General features: G+C 34.8%; 1 protein-coding gene across 1 annotated transcript in view; it reads left to right on the top strand.

Moving 5' to 3' along the window:
• Positions 1-21,371, top strand: part of CADPS2 (calcium dependent secretion activator 2) — a 613,966-nt gene that overhangs the window by 276,828 nt on the left and 315,767 nt on the right. Inside the window, 1 exon segment of the mRNA XM_049771072.1 lies at positions 4,115-4,236. Within this exon segment, the coding sequence (XP_049627029.1) occupies positions 4,115-4,236 (122 nt within the window).

Genomic DNA, 21,371 nt, shown 5'->3' with positions numbered 1-21,371 from the left:
GATGCATTCTGTGACTGAAACTCAATTATGAACAATTTTGTAACCACAGTGCTTACATTAAGTAATTACTAATGATAATAATAATAAAGTCCTTATAGAAAAACTATCCTAGAGAATGTCCCATGTACATTAGAGAAAAATGTGTATCCAGGCTTCTGGGGGTGGAGTGTCCTGTATATATCTACTAGGCCTCTTTCTTCCATTTCTCTCCTCAGGTCTAGTATATTCTTGTTGGGTTTCAGTCTGGTTGACCTGTCTAGTGTTGACAATGCCGTGTTGAGGTCTCCCACAATTATTGTGTTGTTATTGATATTATTTTTCAGATTTGTCAACAGTTGTATTAAATATTTTGCTGGCCCCTCATTCGGTGCATATATGTTTAGGAGGGTGATTTCTTCCTGCTGTACATATCCCTTGATTAATACAAAATGTCCATCTTTGTCCCTTACAACTTTCCTAAGTATAAAGTTTGCATCATCTGATATTAATATGGCCACTCCTGCTTTTTTTGGGTGTTGTTTGCTTGGATGATTTTCCTCCAGCCTTTTATTTTGAGTCTATGTTTGTTCTGACTATTCAGGTGCGTTTCTTGTAGGCAGCAGAAGGTTGGATTGAGTTTTTTGATCCATTTAGCCACTCTGTGTCTCTTAACTGGTGCATTTAGTCCATTGACACAAAAATACAATACAAAAACTCCTTCCTTACACCTATATTCATTGCAGCTCTATTTACCATAGCAAGACTCTGGAAACAACCAAGATGCCCTTCAACAGATGAATGGCTAAAGAAACTGTGGTACATATACACAATGGAATATTATGCAGCTGTCAGGAGAGATGAAGTCATGAAATTTTCCTATACATGGATGTACACGGAATCTATTATGCTGAGTGAAATAAGTCAGAGAGAGAGAGAAAAACGCAGAATGGTCTCACACATTTATGGGTTTTAAGAAAAATGAAAGACATTCTTGCAATAATAACTTTCAGACACAAAAGAGAAAAGAGCTGGAAGTTCCAGCTCACCTCAGGAAGCTCATCACAAAGAGTGATGAGTTTAGTTGGATAAATAACTACATTTTGAACTGTCCTAATAATGAGAATGTATGAGGGAAATTGAGAACCTGTTTAGAGTACAGGTGGGGGTCGGGTGGGGAGGAGGGAGACTTGGGACATTGGTGATGGGAATGTTGCACTGGTGATGGGTGGTAAAAAAGAAAGAAAGAAAGAAAGAAAGAAAGAAAGAAAGAAAGAAAGAAAGAAAGAAAGAAAGAAAGAAAGAAAGAAAGAAAGAAAGAAAGAAAGAAGGAAGGAAGGAAGGAAGGAAGGAAGGAAGGAAGGAAGGAAGGAAGGAAGGAAGGAAGGAAGGAAGGAAGGAAGGAAGGAAGGAAGGAAGGAAGGAAGGAAGGAAGTTCTTTAATGACCTGTTTGAAATAAACTGAAGTACTTATGCTTAAAATCTGGTAGGAATCAATACATGTTTATGACATCCATATTTAATAATTCAATAAGATGATACAGGTGAGGGTTTTTCCATGTATTCTGCAATTTTGTGTATGTATGAGCTATTTCATAATAAAAAAAAAAAAGAAAAACTAGTCACCTATTTTAGTGAAAGATCAAAGAAAGCCAATTGCTCCTTTGAAGAACTTATTATGTTCTACTGGCTCTTCACACAGATTAAAAATAAATAGTGGTAAGGGAGTGCAGAACAAGATCTGTTTGATATGCAAACTGCTAGGAAACCTTCACTTTAATTTAATTTCCATTCAAAATAAGGAATTGGGTGTAAACTGGGGGTAAAAAAGGAAAACACTCAGCCGTGTGATGGTGTGTTAAAATTAAATGTTTAAATAAGGTTAGGAAAGTAACAGTTCTCTTCTAAAGTTATGCATTTATTGGAAGGAAATCATGTGATTATTGCATTTTCATTAATTTGAAGACCTGTGAGTTTCCCAGTCTCTAGTCCTATATGACCCCATATTTACCCTAATACCAGCCTTTATTTTTCACAGTCATAACTATGTACAACTGAGTGCCACACTTACTAGAAAATAATTTTTTCACAACCGTACTTATAATTCCGTTTTTAATTTATGTATTTCTCTTTAATTTTATATTCTTTTTACTGTGATATACATTCTATTTATTAATTCTTGTGATTTCTTATTTCTTATTTTGTCTTTGTCTAATCAGTCACAATAAATCAGAATAGAAAAGATATTATAAGGCAGTGAATCAGTTTTATTTTCTGTAGCTTCATTATAATATGTTGGTGGAAGCAGTTACCTAAAACTAGGTTAGTTGATGTTCCATGGAATTCTTGGTTGTTTTTATCATTAATAATTGAGACCAACTTATGGTGTTTATTCCAATTGGAAATAAGATATGTAGAACTATCTTTTATTTACATACTTGATACATAGCAGAAGTTATGTTTTTGGAAAAGGCAGTTCAGCAGCAAAAAAGTTCCTGTACAGAGCGGTATATTGTGGAAGGAGCAGAGTAAGTGCAGTTTCACAAATTGTATGGTTTAGGAAGTAGGTAGTAATAACTGGGAGTGGAGCAGAAACAGTGGTTGGCAGAGGCTTCCTTCTTTCTTGTGATTTGCCTACTGGAAGAAATATTACATAGGGCCCAAAAAGAGGTTCCCTTAAATGAAGAAAACTTTGGTTTAATCTAGGACACCACATAAGCTCTCCAAAGCACCACCCAGAATCTCCTGTGAACAAATCTGGAGTATCCCCTGAGCAATGTCAGGTGTGGCCCAAATCTTTCTCTTAAAATAATAAAAATGAAAGTGATATAGGGTTACAAGTTTTATTCCCAACACGAAACAGTATGGTTAAGTTTCCAGTACTTAATTTCTGTGCACAGATCTGTTGATTAATACAGTTTATGTGAGCATCGAAAAATGTTGTCATTGAATAAGTAGAGTTATGGTAGAAGTCCTTTAAATGGGTACAGTTCATTTGCTTCAGTGTTGGGCTTAGTTTTAGAAGACTCTGATGCATTTCAACATTACTAATAAACCTGGTTTGTTAAGCATGCATAGATTCTTCTTGTTTAATACTTGACTGGAGTTTCCGGGTTTGAGATGTTATTTTCTATGAATTCTTCATTAATTACCTTAGTTTGATTTCAGTTTTTATTCAGGTATTTAAATGCATTTAAATTAATGAAGGGAAGTTTTTCTGAATTTAACCTGAATAATTCATTATATAATTTGTACACATTATAAAAAAATGTCTTTATGTTTGCAAACAACCTTTCTGTTGTACTAGAGTTATAAAAACAAGATTTTTAGTATTTGAACCTTGGTCTGCAACTTTCTGTTCTGGTACTTTGGGGACCATTTTTGGCACCAGAGATTGAGCCTGGGTCAGCAGTGTATAAGAAAGGACACTCGTATCTCTCCAATCCCAGAACATTTTTTTTTGTTTGTTTTTGGTTTTTTGATGCTCAGGGGTTACTCCTCGCTAACTGTCCCTGGTTTGGGGGAACCATATGGGAGGCCGGGGATGGAAACGCCGTTCTTCCTTGGCTAGCGCTTGCAAGGCAGACACCTTACATCTAGCGCCACCTCACTGGCCCCCAGAACATTTTTTTTAAACGTGGTTTTTTTCTTTGAGACTACTGGCCTTCAGATTCATACCATAAGTCTACAGAAATGTAGTGACATTAATGATTAGTAAAGTAATTGACAAATGATACCCATTATGCTTTGCTGGATATTTTGGCAGCTACAGATCACATATTTTATGAGTCTTGTCTTTACATACAACATAAGATTAATAGAAAAATTAATGTGCATGTATAAGAATGATATTGAACACATTTCCAAAATTTGATTTTGAGAATTTAGGGAATGTGAGGTTCTGAGGAAAAATATATGGAAATTCTATTACTATTTTATGTGCCTGGCAGGATACCTTTATATGACAATTGCAAAGTGTAACTGACAACACTTATAATATACAAATATGGGTTATAGAGAAATCATTCATGTTACCAAATAATCATATCAGTTGTTTTTCCAATTGTACAAATGTTGTGATGCTTTAGTATTACCCATATGCTTTCAACTTTATCCGTTATTTTTTTTCTATTTTTAGATTGTCATAATGGAAGTTCAAGGTCTGAAGTCTGTTGCTCCCAATCGAATTGTTTATTGTACAATGGAAGTAGAAGGAGGAGAAAAACTGCAGACAGACCAGGCTGAAGCTTCAAGGCCACAGTAAGTCCATTGAAATAAAGTGTTTCCTATTTTCTTCTCAAACAAATGTGCTTTATGTACATAATAGAGTTGTGGAGTTTTGAACTCTGAACTTGATGCTTGGCGAGCTGTATCTCACTTGTGTTAGAAGCAGTTTGCACTTCTATGCATAACCTAGAACTACAGCATTTCTCTGTAACACAAAGAGAAAATCCAATATACACATGTGAAACTAATTATTTGGCAAACGAAATGTAAGGGTTGCAGAACTGCATGTATTTTTGTCATGTTATGAAAGGCATTTGCACCTCTGTCCCTTTTAGGCACTGTGACCTTATAGCTTTTCTTTCTGAATAGTTGAGCTCTATGGGAAGGTTGAAGTAAGATACCAGGATTCTGCACATGACTTGGAAAAAGACAGTGAGTAGACTTGGATTAGAGAATTTATTAATTACTGTGCAGTAATCAGAGATAAAATCATTGTTTGCCAGCAATTTAATGTTTTAAATTCCTGGAATGAGTTTATGTTTGGAAGATATTTTCTTTAACTGATTCTAACTTGGGAATTATCACAGTAGAAATAATGAGGCTGGCCTATGGAATTAAAAATGATACATGCCTGGATTTCATTAACTTTCTGTCTTTAGAAGAAAAAACATTATTCCCAGTTAAACTTAATTTAAAATTTCATACAGGTTTTCTAGCATCTAGGACATAGGTCTTATCATCAACACCAATATGTGACTTCTTTGATCAGGAAATCTCTGTTGAAAATCTTATTTAGGTTGTAAAATAGAGACAGAACAAAAGACATTCTTTTTCTTTAGAACAAGCAGTCTACAGGGGTGAAAATAGAGGATTAAGTGTAACAGAAGAGATTTGCAAAGGATCATGGTATTAAGAAGCAAGTTGAATTTTTTTAATTCTACCAAACAAGGTCCAGTTGTTTATATTGTATGGTTTCCTCTTGAGAAATGGTAGAGATCATGTCCTCTTTGATCCAGTACTTATATGTGCCAAGTCTGAATTTGTTAATTCAGTTGCCAAAACTTTTTTTTTAACTTAGGCATACAAATAATTGAGGGTATAGAATTTAGTATTGGGGCTAAAAGAATTGATTTACAGTGTGACAGCAGCAGCCCATGGCTGCCAGGGCCTGGTACCTTAAGGCTCACAGGGACCTATGGGGCCCAACTGCTGGTTGGAGCCTCTTGTCCACCCAGGGACACCAACTTGTAGCAACTCACCTGAGACAGAGACAGGAGATAAATTAGGTACCTTCTTTATTCCTCCTGGAGTCTTATACCACTTGGATGTTTCAGAGAATGGGAGAGAAGATAGATGAAAATTCACTAACCAGAGGTGACCAGGGGAGACCGTGGTACAAAAAGAGAAAAAAGGAATAGAAACAAAGCAGGCAACATCTCTTCAATGCTTTTTATCACCCCTGCCACTGAGGTCCAGCAGGTGCTACTCTGGTATCCTGGGCCCCTGCAACAGTCCACGTTTTTCCTTTTATACCTGGGAAGACAAGGGAGCATATCCAGAGGGTGTGTCCAAAGGCATATCTACGTTTACCAGTCATTACAGTGAGGATACCCAAGGGTGTATCCAAGTCCAACTGCCATATAGGTGACAGTGAAGTGGAAATCCTGTGGATAAATAATATTTTCTAGAGATCCTAACTTTGCCAAGAGAGGGTGAGAGAGGACACACAAACTTCATTTCTAAGAGGGTATATAATAGTGTCAAGAGAGAGGTTTGATTTATTGTAAAGATGAGCTATATTTGTATTAGTACATTCATAGAGTTATGTAGCCATCATTAATTTTCAGATGTAGTTATCACATCAAAAAGAAAATATGTACACTGATAAAATCAAATTTCCCATCTGCAACTGCTGATTATCAGTTTATAGAGATTTGCCTATTTTAGAATTTTATATCAATGGAATCATATAATATATATCCTGCTGTGACTGTCTTATTATTTATAAAAATGTCTACAAGGCTCATTCATTAAGTAGTATATATCAGGGCATCATGCTTTTGTAGCTGTTGAACACTTCATTTATGTGAATCACCAATTTATTTATCTTTTTATAAAACAATGACAGTTTGTTTCTACCTTTTGGCTGAGAAAAATGCTGCAGATAAAGGTGCTACATAAATAAATGCCTAGTGAAGGAAGTTTTTACCCTAATTATTTTGGAGTTTGTCACAAGGTATAGGATTAGAGGCTCAGGCATTAATTCTACTTTTAACTTTTATTTAAATATTACTTTATTTAAGTACCATAGTTACACAATTGTTCATGGTTGAGTTTCAGTCATGTACTATACCACCCTTCACCAATGCACATTTTCTGTCAATAGTGTCCCCAGTTTCTCTGTCACCCCTCCTCCCCACCTGCTTTTGGGGAACACGTTGTACTTCTCCCTCTCTCTTCTTTTTTCCCCAATTTTTGACGCTGTAGTTTTTATTACTGTTAAAGAAGAGGTATCATGCATATCACTTTATCCCATATCAGCACCCAGTTCTTATCCAGAGTGATCAGTTCCCTAACTACACTGCTCCACTATGTGTGGCAAGTTTAATACCATGGACTGGTCCTCCTGGCCCTAATATCTATTGTCTCTTGATGTTATAATATAATATCTTTTTTTCTTATACCCCACAAATGAGTGAGGCTATTATGAGATAATTATTATATGAGATTATTATTCTCCTAATTATTATCTGAGATTATTCTATGTCTATACCTATCATTCCGACTCATTTCACACAGCACAATACTCTCTATATCCATAAATAAACAAATTCATGACTTAATTTCTTCTAACAGCCACATCAAATTCAATTGTATAGATATACCACATTTCTTTTTTTTTTTTTTGGGCCACACCCGGTAATGCTCAGGGGTTACTCCTGGCTATGTGCTCAGAAGTTGCTCCTGGCTTGGGGGACCATATGGGACACCGGGGGATCGAACCGTGGTCCATCCAAGGCTAGCGCAGGCAAGGCAGGCACCTTACCTTTAGCGCCACTGCCCAGCCCAGATATACCACATTTCTTTAGCCACTCCTTTCTCCTTTGTTCTCAGGCACTTGGCTTGTTTCCAGATTCCGGCTATTGTAAACAGTGCTGCAACAAACAGTAATACAGAGGGATTTTCTGCATAATGTTTTTTATTTCCTTAGGTGTATATCACTAGGGTTGGTATTGTTAGATAATATGGAACCTCAATTTCTAGTTTTTGAGGAATATCCATATTGTTTTACAAAAAAGCTGGACCAGTCTACCTTCCTGCCAGCAGTGAATGAGAGTTCTTTCTCCAAATCATCCACCCCAGCACTGGTTGTTCTTGTTCTTTGTGATGCTTATCAGAGCCAGTGGTGTAAATGATGTCTCATTCTTGTTTTGAGCATCTCCCTGATTATTAGTGATATGGTGCATTTTATCATATGCCTATGGACCATCTGTATTTATTCTTTGAGGAAATGTCTATTCATTTCTCTTCCCCAGCTTTGGTTGGGGTTAGATTTCTTTTTACTATTTGAGGTATACCAGTGCTTTGTATTATATCTTATATTTTAACTCCTTATCTGATGTGTATTGGGTGAACAATTTTTCCCATTCCATGGGTAGCCTTTATATCTTAATCAGCATTACCTGTAAAAAGGTGCAAAATCTTCTCAGTTTAATGTAATCCCCTTTGTTTATCTTTTCTTCTACTTGCTTGTCCAGGAGTGCTTTATTCTTGAAGATACCTTTAGCTTCAATGTCATGGAGTGTTCTGTCTACATTTTTTCTCATTGTATCCCATATTTTTAGGTTTGATCTCAATATATTTAATTCATTTTGATTTGACTTTTCTGCAAGGTGTTAAATACAGGTCTGAGTCACTTTATTACATGTAGTTTATAAATTGTCCCAATACCACTTGTTGAAGAGGCTTTTCTTGCTCCACTTTGTATTTCTTGACCCTGTATAAAAAATTAATTGATTGTATACCTGTGAGTCATTCTCAAAATATTCAGGTCTATTCCATTTATAGGACTGTCTATTCCAATATTATGCTATTTTAATAACCACTGCTTTATTGTACAATTTAAAGTTGTGGAATTTGATAACTCCTATCTTCTTTTCCCCAAGATTGGTTTAGCTATTTGTGGACATTTATTGTTCCAAATAAATTTCAAAAGTGTTTAATTCACTTTATTGAAAATGTTATGGTTACTCTTATAGGGACTACATTAAATTTGTATAATGCTTTGTAAGTATTGCTATTTTAATGATGTGAATCCTTCCAATACATAGACAGTGTATAAGTCTCCATTTCCTTGTGTCTTGTTTTATTTCTTAAAAGTGTTTTGTAGTTTTTTTTGTAAAGCTCTTTCATCTCTTTATTAAGTTGACTTGAGGTACTTGATTTTCTGAGCTATTTGAATTTCCTAGGCACAATTGTGAATATGATTGCATATAGGAAAGCCATAGATTTTTTATATTTACTATAAAACTCTATATTTTTCTAGAAGCAATTTGGCAGTCTTCAGGATTTTCTAAATATAGAATGATGTCATATGCAAACAGTAAGAGTTTGACTTCTTCCTTTCTATCTGGGTGCCATTGATATTTTTTATTATCTAACTGCTATGGCAAGTAATTACAATACAGTATTGAACAGAAGTGGCAAAAGGGGGCAACTATATCTTGTGCGAGATCTTAGAAGAAAACTTTTAGGTTTCCCCATTGAGTATAATATTTGTGATGGCTTGTGGTAAATGGCCTTGACTATATTGAGCAAAGTTTCTTTAATTCCTATCTTATTGAGAGTTCTTATCATGAATGGGTGCTTTATCATGACAAATGCTTTCTCTGCAACTATTGGTATGATCATATGATTGTTATATTTTCTTTTATTGACATGGTGTTTTATATTTTGAGTTGCATATGTTAAAACACCCTTGCATCTCTGGAATAAACCCTACTTGGTCATGGTGTATAACTTTCTAGATGACCTTTTAGATTTTTTTGCTAGTATTTTTTGAGAATCTTTGCATCCATGTACATCAAGGATATTGGCCTGTGATGTTTTTGTATGATTTTTATTTCAGGGTGATGTTAAGTTCTTATAAACTATTTAAGGGTGTTTCTGTTTCTCATTTTCCTGAAAAACCCTGAAAAGTATTGGCAATGGGTCCTCTTCAAAGGTTTGAAAGAATTCACTAGTTAAAACATTTGAGGGAAACATTTTATTATCATTGCATTTTCCATGTGATAGATTTGTTCAGATATTTCAGATCATGTTGGTTCAACATTGAGATATTATAGGAATCCAAGAATTTATCAATTTTTCTATGTTTTCTTGTTTTGTGGCATAAAGATTCTCAAAGAAACCTCTGATTACCCTATAAATTTCTTAGTATCTGTAGTGACATCTCCTTTTTCATTTTTGATTTGGTTTAAGTTTCTCTCTTTCTATATGAGTCGTGCTAATGGTTTATAGATCTGTTGTTTTTTTTTTTATCAAGGAACCAACTCTTGCTTTCAGTATTGTTTTCTGGGTTTCAGTTTATTAACTTTTGCTGCAAGTTCTATTATTTTCTTCCGCCTACCTATTTTACGTTCATTTTGTTGGTCATTTTCCAATTTCTTAAACTGTGCCATTAAGATTACTACATTTATCTTTTTGAGATCCATCAAACTGCTTCCTATAGTGAATTAAACATTTTACTTTCTCTCTAGCAATGTAACATTCAGTTGTTAGCATTCTTTCCTTGCTTGTTCTTAAATATGTATATGTAATCTACATAAATATAAAGTAGGTTATATATAATATATATTGCTGTCCAAGTAAGAGTGAAGTGGTTCCCTGTTGCTATTTTTATTTACAGTTACCTAACTACCAATGATAAGTGCTCTATTAATATGCTTTGGTAGCCTTCTGTATACAGTATTTAGAGATCTCTCTATTTAAATCCTTTGTCTAATTCAAATTTATGTTTTTGGCCTAAGGGCAGTTTACTTATTCTCTGTACTCTATTCCTTTTCATGTGTATAAGTTTGCAATTTGTTTTCTGCTATTTTTATGAGTCTTCTTTTTACTTTTTTGACAATGTCTTTTGAAACCCCAAATTTAACATTATTAAGAAAAATTATATTCACTTTTTTCAGTAATATTTTAGGGGCCAATTATAATAATCCATTGTTAAATCAATAAAAACATAGGTACCTCTGTTTTTTCTTAAAATTTTATTATTTTAGCTCTTACAATTAAGTCATTTATTCATTTTATGTTACTATTTGAATGATATGTTATATAAGATAAAGCCTTATTTTTTTTTTAATTTTTATTGTGACCAAAGTGCATTACAAATCTTTCACTGCATCATTTATGGTACATAGTGACAATGAATGAGGGCATTTCCACCACCAGTGCTGTCCTCCCTCTGCCCTATTCCCAGCATGCATCCCACATCTCCCTCCTCTACCCCCCAGTATGCCAGTGCAACTGGACTCCACTTTACAGTTTGTTGTAGATTGAACATCCATTCCACTGTCATTGGAGATAAAAAGGATAAGAAAAAGGGGAGAATAAAATTTGGTGACAACTACCAAAAAAAGAGGAGAAAAGAAAAAAAAAAGAAAAATGGAAGAAAAAAGAAAAAAAATGGACCCGGCAAATAAAAATAAAAATAAATCTCTAAATAATAACCACAAGTGTGAAAAAGAAAGAGAAAAGTGGAAGAATAAAGAGAAGGAAAATAAAGTCAAAAACTAACAAATCAAAACAAAACAAGAAAAAGTATGGGTGCTGGAGTGGTAGGGTTTGGTGTTCCCCCCACTTTTTTTTTTTTTTTTTTTTTGCATAGGCACAGTAAGCATTGGGGAAGAAAGGGAATTCCCGTGGCCTAAGAGATTCAGGGTTTCTCCATCCTTGAAGCGTACCATCATGGGATCAACTCCTGGCTCCATATATACTCATTACCCCATCCCAAAGGCTTTTTTGTGATGCCAGGAAAGTTTCCTCTTGGTTGTGTGTGAGAAAATCAAGCCACTGTAGCTAGTGATCTTGGTATTTGCGCAGGTTTATGGTCAGGGTCTAGGATAGAGTCTCTAGGTTCTATCTAGAGGTTCCTATCCATCGTTGTTGTGGTGTTCAGTCTTCTGTAACACTTGTTCCTTGTTTTAGTTCAGTCCGGAGCCTAGGATATTATGGATCCAAAGGCTCTGCTTAGTTTCTGTTGTCCAAGTTGGACCTCTGCAATAAAACATCTTGTTGTTGTTGTTTTTTTATGTGTCCTGGACTACAGCCTAGGGTGGGGTTTTCCTTATTAGTCCCAAGGTAGGCTCTGTTCAGTCACAGTTGTCAAAGTCAGTTTTCTGTTGTTGGTGCTCTTATTTTTTACAGTTCAAAGGACGATCACCTAACACTAAATGGAAATCAGAAGATAAAGCCTTATTTCTAACAAGTTGTTTCAAAACTGTTTGAAGAAACTATTCCCTCCTATTAAATCTTTCTGGTTTTGACAGTTGACATGTTGTTGTTTTTCCTGGAACTTACTGTTGTATTTTTTGATCCATAAATGTATCTTTATTCCAGTACCAGGTTGCTATTGTCTTACTACAATATAAAATCATGAGTGTTAGTCTTTCAACTTTATTCTCCCTTTTAAAGATTATTCTGATTTTTATTTTCAGTTAACTATTAGTTTGTTAATTTGCATATATTTTGTAATTATTTATATCTAGAATTTTATTTGAGATTTTATTGCACCTCAAATGATTTTGGAGAATACTGATATGTTAACAATATTAAGTCTTCTACATCAGCATGTGTATCTAGATATTTGATTTATTTCAAGTGTTTTATGGTTTTGAAATATAAATTTTGCATTCCTGTGATTACAGTTATTTTTTGTGTTTTAGGGTTTTTTTTCTATTGCAATTTTAATGGAATTTCTTTCTTTCTTTCTTTTTTGTTCTTTTGTTTTTTGTTTTGTTGTTTTTGGGTCACACCCAGGAGTGCTCAGGGGTTACTCCTGGCTCTATACTCAGAAATCGCCCCTGCCAGGCACGGGGACCATATGGGATGCCGGGATTCAAACCACCTTCCTTCTGCATGAAAGACAAATGCCTTACCTCCATGCTATCTCTCTGTCCCCTGGAAATTCTTTCTTAAATTTACTTTTAGATAGTTCTTTGCAGTTGATTACTGCATATTTATCTTGCATGTGTTCTCTTTGCTATCCCTTTATGAAATATTACCTTATTTTTGATTGACTCTCCAGCCTGATTTACATAGCATAATTTCCATTTGGTACTGCATCATATTTAATTTTATTTGTACCTAATTTTTTATTTTTAGTAAATTTCATCATTTATAATATTTATGGTATAAGTTTAAGTTTTTTCATGGGTTTATAGAAAAGGCTAGAATCTAATTTATTTTCATTTTGAGAAATATTTACAATTGGTATTAATTTTAATTAGAAATTGTTAGAATTACCAATTAAGTCAAATTATTAGTAGCTCTATTTAAATATTTTACATCTATTCAGCTTGTCTTTTTTTTGTGGCCTGAAAACATATTTATTTCAGTGAGTACAGTGCATGTCTTCATGTGACTGATCCAGGTTGTATTTTCAATATCTTCTATGGTCCTTTAACCCTACCAAGAACAATCTCTGAGATCAGATCTAGGAGTAAGCTTTGAGCACAGCTTGCTGTGAACTTCAAAGCAAAAACCAAAGGAAAGTGTCTTTATTTTGAATCAACTCTATATTGCGTATGTTTACTTATAAGTTTGTTTCAATCTAGTCTGTGTACTGGTGCTGGTTTGAAGGTGAAAAGCAGCTGAAAAATAACTGCTCTGAAAACATCAATGCTTTTCTCTCAACTTCCCTTTTTTTCTCTGTGCCTTTATTAAAGTTTTTAATTCCATTGTGATAGTAGCTGTTTTCTAATATGCACCTCAAAAATTCTTTATCTCTGGGGCCAGAGCAGTGCTACAAGTGGTAGGGCATTTGCCTTGCACGTCAGACTGTGGTTTAATCCCTTATATGGTCCCCCAAGCCAGTTGTCATTTCTGAGTGCATAGCCAGGAGTCACCCCTGAGCATCACCGGGTGTGGCCCAAAAACAAAACAAAACAAAATATCCTATGAATATCTATGAATTATCCTATTTCAAATTGACTTCACAGTTTGCCTGTTTATTAAAGCAACACCGAATTTTTCTGTTTGGGATGCCACAAAAAATAATATAGGTTAGATAGCAAAATGAACAGAATTCTATTTCTTAGAGTCCTGTAAGCTTCTGTATAAGAGCAGGATATCAACATGGTGAGTTTGTTAGGAGGGCTTGGTTTAGAGGAATTTACTTGGTTGAGAGATAATTGCTTTTTGTTGCTGGGGAATACTGTTATTGAGTAAGTTACCAGTAAGTGCACATAGGTCATGACCTCCCTGATGATTCTGCAGAACCTATCCAGTCAGGTCAACAGGTAGATCACTTAGCTTCTGGACTTTCAACTTCCTCAAAAGTAGAAGAACTTCCTGTCATTTTGATTAAAGAATGGTTTGAATATACTCACAGAATGATGTAGTCACAATCATATGATGCATTGTTGTAGAATGGATGTGTACACATTCATACCAGCCAAGAAGGGCACATACTAGACATATTCTTCATCCAGGCCACAAATAGGCAGAAGATAACAGGGTAGCAAGAGGTCGAGAAGTGTTTGGAGTGAATGTCACTAGTATATAACAGTTTCCAATGTAAATGTCTATTTAAATGAATAGAGTATCCCAGGACAGTAAAAGAAGGGATTCATAAATATAAGTCCAGGTCCTTATCTTAATATCTTCTTTCTGGAAGTGAGATCCTGGACTGCATATTCTAAATTGTACAGAGAACAATACAGTAACTTAGTTGTTCAAAGTAGCTCATTACAACCTTCATTCTGTAACCTCATATAGTGAAGGGAAAGAGCTCATCTTCTCCTGCCCATCTCCTGCCCACTTTATCTCCCCATCATAGAGGAGTCCAAACCCATGACCTCACCCGAAACCAGTTATTACCCAAAGAATCTTCCTCCAAATAGAACAACAGTGTGGGTTAACATCTCAACATTTGATTTTGTTGGGGTCACAAAGATCCTTAGACTCTGATATCTTAAAAACTGTAAGGACTTTAGAAATTTATTTTGGTTTTTACAGAACTGTTTAAAAGTTTTTTGAAGTAGGATTTATATGGCATGAAGTTTTACAACTGCAGTTTTCATAAATTTTAGTAAATTTAGATATGTGTGCCACTCCTCTAGTCCATTTTAAAACATAGCATTTTAGAAAGTTCACTCATCCCCACTTATAGTTTATTTTTGCTCTCTCAACATTAGGAAACCCTTATGCTTTTTAGTTCTATAATTTTACTCTTCCTGGGCATTCAGTATGGATGGAATCATGTTAATGTACGGACTTATTTCTGGCTCCCTTCAGATGGTATGATTTGTACAAAAGTTTTCATTTAATTGATATTAAATCAGGGGGCCAAAGCGATAGCGCAGCGGTAGGGTGTGTGCCTTGTACTCAGCTGACCCAGGACAGACTTAGGTTTGATGACGGGCGTCCCATATGGTCCCTCAAGCCAGGAGCAATTTCTGAGCACATAGCCAAGAGTAACCCCTGAGCGTCACCGGGTATGGCCCAAAAACAAACAAAAATTGATATTAAATTAGTTACCACAGAAATAAATGAAACTTAATTTGAACAGTTATATTAACATTTGTAAGATCGAAACTTAATTTAATTTGAGTAAATTATTTAGAAGTTGGAGAGAAAATATAAATTGAGGGTTTGGAGTGATAGTTCTCGGGTAGAGCATTTGCCTTGCGTCCAACCGACCTGAGCTTATGTGAGCACTACATATGGTTCCCCAAGTCACACCAGAAGTAAACTGTGAGTACTGCTGAATAAGACTTCAAAATTCAAAACAAGTGAATAAAAAACAATATTATATTAAGCATGCAGTACATTTTTATTTTGGTTACTCTAATTACAGGGAATGTGGAGTAAAGTTATTTCCCTTCCCATTAACTGAGCTTACTTTGAAATGAAATAAAAATATTTGTGTTTATCATTGTATCTGGAACAAAGGATCATTTAGTTGTATTTCCTGAATGCTGATTGGTAGGTTTAGAGGAGCTGCCTGGTTACTTTTACCTTGAACTCTATGAGTACAACAGAAAAGACTCTAATTTCTCCCAGCACTATCATGAATTATGCCTCACACTCGTTTTCTTAGTTGTATTGCTTCAACAGTTTGTGCTTTGTGTGAGAGCAATTCATCCTTCTGTCTGAAACTAATTAAAGAGCATGATTTAGTCCATATTTCCTGTCAGCTTAATAAAAATTTCTAGAAATCAACCATTTTATTCATATAGTTTAGATTTCCTGCCATCAGTTAGGCGAAAACAACAAGTTAGGTTGGTACTTAGAATAATGAGTCTGGGGCCTCATAAAGGTGCTGTTTGTGGAACTATATGCTATTTAATGTATGAATAGTGTTAGTAATCTTTAAATATTGTTTTAATTTTTAATGTATGTAAGAGGTATAGGGAAACTGATTTTCAGTTATTGAGAAAGCTCTTAAGAATTGTTTAGTAATTGTTTCTTATCACTTTAGTGAGCCAGGAAAATTTTTGTTCACTTGAAACATTCTTCTATTCACTTAAAAGCATTGTTCTATATTTTGTTTTTTATTATTATTTGCTTGTTTTGGTTTAGGGGCCACACTTAATAATGCCAGGGCTTAACTTTTGGTATACTCAGGGAACTATATGTAGCTCCAAGGATTGACCCTGGGTAGGCCTTGTGCAAGGCAGGTGCCCTACAGTTTGTACATCTTTATATCATGTTTTTCTTGAGTTGAGTAAGTTACTCAAAGCCCTAAATTAGGTGCCTTAGCATCATGAGGTATGGCTCTGCTGGTCCCCAAGTATTACTGCCCAGACCACCCAATCATTGGGCTTACCTTTCATACACATAAAGAATGATCTTTAAGTGCCTATGATACCTAATGCAGGTTAAGATAATTGTTAGTATTCTGGAGGCAAAAATCAAGGGAACTGGCTTTTAAAGACCAGGGTACTGAGGAAAAAGCTTAAAGGTCTGAAACACATGCCTACAATGGGGCCCAGGAGTCCAGTGTTTGATGCTCAAAACTACATTCTTCTTTACACAATTCAGATGCTGTGCAAATCAAGGGGAAGTTAATTATACTTTACAAAAACTCTTGTGTTGATTTTAATTTAGTAATATAGTCCTGTGGACACCAACACCACATCAATGTACCTGAGCTTTGACCCATTCATCCCACACATCCAGGCTAAGTATTGACACAAGTGGCCTCTAGACCCTCTGAGCACTGTTGGAGAGGATCCTCCCATGAAGGTGGGAGAAGAAAGTAGTAATAAAGCAGAAAACTGGAGAAATTAGATGCTACAGAGTTTCAACTCTGTGTGATAAATACATTCTCATATATTAGCAATGCAACATCATTCCAGAACTTAGCACTTAACTTTTTTGTTAAGAGGAGACTCTCCTGTTAAATGTTCTCATCCCGATAAATAATCACAGTGAACAACACTGGTTTTTGTTTCTTCTATCTTTCTCTCTCTTTCATCTCATAGTTCTATTTTGTTCATTTGAAGTTTACTTGATCTTTCTTTCCTACCCTTTGAAAATATAAAATAGGCAAGAACCAATATGAAAAGTCAATGTGCTGTATCATTAGAGAAATTTATTTATACTGAGACATAATACTTTTCTACCATTGAAAAGTCTTGGAAATACAGTCTTTAGTATCCATTTCTGAAGACTTCAATTTCAGAACTAGAATTATAATAATCTGTCAAACTATTGAAGGAGTAGGGCAGCTACAAATGGAAAGCTAATCAGAATGACAAGCTTCTGGGACAAGTGTTTGAGAGAGATTAAATACAGGCTCCATGCAAATCAGGGGAAAGCTAAGTATACTTTTAAGCAACATTAATTTTCATTTTAATTCAGTAATGTCAAAATTATTTTTGAAGTGTAATTCATTAGCCAGCTACTCTTGCAAGTTAGAGATAGAATATATTTTTAAATGATCTATCAAAAGTGTGCCTGTGACTATATTTATTGAACCCAAGGGATATGCAAACCAGAAAAATCTCATTTTTTCTATTTTTAAATCTTTAAAAATCTGAGAATTCATATATTTCCTATGTAGATCATCTTACCAGAAACAGCTCTGCTTTAAATCTGATGCTTGTAATATAGGAAAAATGAAACCTAAGGAGACAACATTGGCCAAATACATACATTTCATTCATGATAATGTATTTTCAAGTTAAGGGTCTTTGTAATTAATAGCATCTTTATTTTTTAAAATGTGTTAAGTTTCCAAATGCTGGCTCAAGTGCTCTCATATAAAACATCAGTAAGAGTCTTGGGAGTGAGCTGATATGATTATAATTACTAGCATTTCTGATGGAATTAGACCTTGCAAATAACTGTCTTAAGTCTCATTCTCCCCAGAGCCTACTTCAAGAGTTGTCATCATCAATTTATTGAAATTATATAACTAATTTCTTGAACAGGATTGATTTTTCAGGGTGTGTGCAACAATTCAATTTATATTCCAGTTTAACTGTATACTCCAAGATCTTTCTCTCTTTGAAGGAATCTCACAGAAGCCACATATTTCATTTCCATGTATTAAAAGGTGTATTTGGATTAAAATAAATTTTAATGAACATAACACGAGATTTACTTTGTTTGAAAATTGATTTTTATTTTTTTCTTGCTTACTTAGAAAGCCCTGTATGAGGGTTCATTTGGGGATGGGATGCCAGGAATTGAACATAAACAAGACAAGAGTTCTCAGTCACCCCACCAATTTTTTGTAGGGTGGATGTTGGGAGGAAGAAAACAGGTGTAAAATTCCTTTGCATGGAGGTGTTTCCAACGTTCTCTTTTGTTAGTAATACCTCTGTCATTGTACATGTCCAAACTGGTTTATCTCTGGGACATGTCCTGGAGGAGCCCCAGGCTGGAAGAAGATTCTGCCATCACTCATTTACTTCTGTGAAGCTGGAACCTGCAATTGACCACTTTCCTCTTTTCCAAGGCTATGGTTTTAATGATACCACCCACATACCACATAAAACGAATTGAATTTCCTTAGCAGATGACTCAAATAATCTGAAAGCTCCTTGAAGAATCTTCCATTGAAGAGTTCTTCCTTGAAGAATGTTCCTTTTTAGTACCAAGAATCATAGTAGCATGCTCACTGATGATCTTTGATCTAAATGAAATATTTTTTCTAGAATATTAAAAAATTCTCCCAGGATATACCATGACACTAGAGCCAGAACCTGCTCAAATTGGGAGGCACAATGATAATTGTCATTGTTCTACAACAGCCTTCCATTTTATTTTCCTAGAAATTCCTTGGGAATACTTATTTGGAAGGTGCTTTTTTTATGTATTATAACTACCATACTTTTCCAGAGTCCTTCTTCATAACTTACCAAAGAAAGTCATGACATTAAACCCTACTTGATTAGACCATGTGTTGTGCCCCATAGTAAAGAAACAAAGCAAAACAAAACAATATCACCATCTAAAGCAAAAATTAAATGTTAGGTAAGCCATCATGTAAATTCTTCTGTAAAACTTTATTAAATTTATACTTTCAACAAAGTTAATAAAGGCATTTTCTTTACGTTTTCAAATGGTTACTGATTGAAAATGAGCTTTGCTCACTGTTTTATAAGCTTTGAGTATCTTTAAGTAGAAAGAGATTAATTAAACTGATGGAATTTCTATAAATGTATCTATTTTACTTTTTACATTGATAGTAAAAAAAACTCATGTTAAATTTGGGTTTCAGAGAGATAGTTCCAAGGAATAATTTTTCTTTCTTTGAAAGCCGTTTACCCCAGTTTGATTCCTGAAAACACAAAGGGCTCCCTGAGAAGAGACCTAGGAGGAAGCTCTAAATACAGTCAGATAGGCCCACAAAAAAGCAAAATTTAATTGAATTTGATGCTTATCTGTGTCATCTGGAAGAAATAGTCGCCTATGGATACATAAAAATAATTCTTTAGCCATTCATCTGTTGAAGGGCATCTTGGTTGTTTCCAGAGCCTGGCTATTGTGAATAGTGCTGCAATGAATATAGGTGTGAGGAAGGTATTTTTGTATTATACTCTTGTGTTTCTAGAGTATAACCCTAGGAGTGGTATACCTGGGTCAAATGGGAGCTCAATTTCCAGTTTTTGGAGGAATCTCCATATAGCTTTCCATAAAGGTTGGACTAGATAGCATTCTCACCAGCAGTGGATAAGAGTTCCTTTCTCTCCACATCCCTGCCAGCACTGATTGTTCTCATTCTTTGTGATGTGTGCCAATCTCTCTGATGTGAGATGGTATCTCATAGTTGTTTTGATTTGCATCTCCCTGATGAATAGTGATGAAAAAATTTATTCATGTGTCTTTCGGGCATTTGTATTTCTTTTTTATCAAAGTGTCTGTTCATTTTTTGATGGGATTAGATTTTTTTTCTTGTTTAGTTCTGTCAGTGCCCTGTATATTTTGGATATTAGCCTCTTATCTAATGGGTTTTGGGTGAATAGATTTTCCCACATGGTGTGTGGCTCTTGTATCCTGGGCACTATTTCCTTTGAGGTATAGAAGCTTCTCAGCTTAATGTATTTTCATCTGTTTATCTCTGCTTCCACTTGTTTGGAAAGTGCAGTTTCCTCCTTGAAGATGCCTTTAGTCTCAATGTCATGGAGTGTTTTACCTACGTGTTGTTCTATATACCTTATGGTATCAGGTCTGATATCAAGGTCTTTAATCCATTTGGATTTTACCTTCATAAATAATGTTAACTGGGGGGGGGTCTATGTTCACTTTTTTGCAAATGGCTAACCAGTTTTGCCAACACCACTTGTTGAAGAGGCTTTCCCTGCTCCAGTTAGGATTTCTTGCTCCTTTGTCAGGCAAGACCTTTCTATTTTAAGAGAAGGTGGCACTGAATCAGAACCCTTGGCATTCTGGAACTATTCCTGGATCTGTGCTCAGGAATATTTTTTTTTTGATTCTCAATTCACGAAATGTGTTACCAAATATTTGAACCTTAACCCTTGAGCCATTTTAATTTTGATAAACTATATTTAAGGAACACATGGTGATATTTTACATAACTGAAGCAAGTACTATAATTAAGTTAGTGCATGTATTTATATCCACTTATTTGTTTTGAGGCCATGACATTTGTTATCGGAGTTTACTCCGGGCTGTGCACTCAGGAATCATCACTCTTGGCACACTTGGAGACGATATGAGATGCTGGGGATTAAATCCAGGTTGTACACATGTAAGGCATGTTAGTACCCACTGTTCCATCTCTGTAATGACACTCCCATATTTTAATAGGAATATTTTAGATCTACATGCTGTTGATGGGATTGTTTTCTTAATGTCTTTTATGAATAGTTAACAGTTACTGTTACTATTACTATAGACCGAGAGTTAATTTTTGTAAGATTATTTTATATTTTGTATATATGCTGAATTCATTTACTTTATTTTAACAGGTATTTGGTAAAGTTTTTAATAAAAATTATTTTTATGCAAATAAAATATTTTAAATATTCTATGCCTTTTATTTCATTCTTGCCTAATTGTTTTATGACTTCCAGTATTCTGTTGAAGGACAATAGTAAGAATGGGAACCCATATTTTTATTCTTGTCAAGCTTGCTATCTTTCAGCATTGAATGTGAAGTTAGTTTTTAATAAATTACCTTTGTATAATTGAAGTACATGTGACTTCTGAGGATTTTTCAGTGATTCAACTTTAGTTGTAAAGAAAACAAAAGTAAAAGAATGGGCCCGAGAGTTGTTGCGACTATCCGTACAACATTTTGTGGCCCGTGGCCGGCCTTCAAATATCGCAGTATTTGCGATTATTTGTTTACCAAATAAAAATCTCATATTTGAAGGCCGACGTGGGCCACAAAATGTTGTCCGGAGGGCCGCAACAACTCACGGGTCATGAGTTTGAGACCTCTGGACTACATGAAACAAATGTTTCTATTC

Source organism: Suncus etruscus, chromosome 1 (assembly GCF_024139225.1).
Source record: "Suncus etruscus isolate mSunEtr1 chromosome 1, mSunEtr1.pri.cur, whole genome shotgun sequence".
Classification (NCBI taxonomy): Eukaryota; Metazoa; Chordata; class Mammalia; order Eulipotyphla; family Soricidae; genus Suncus; species Suncus etruscus.
This window is presented reverse-complemented; position numbering and strand designations above follow the sequence as displayed.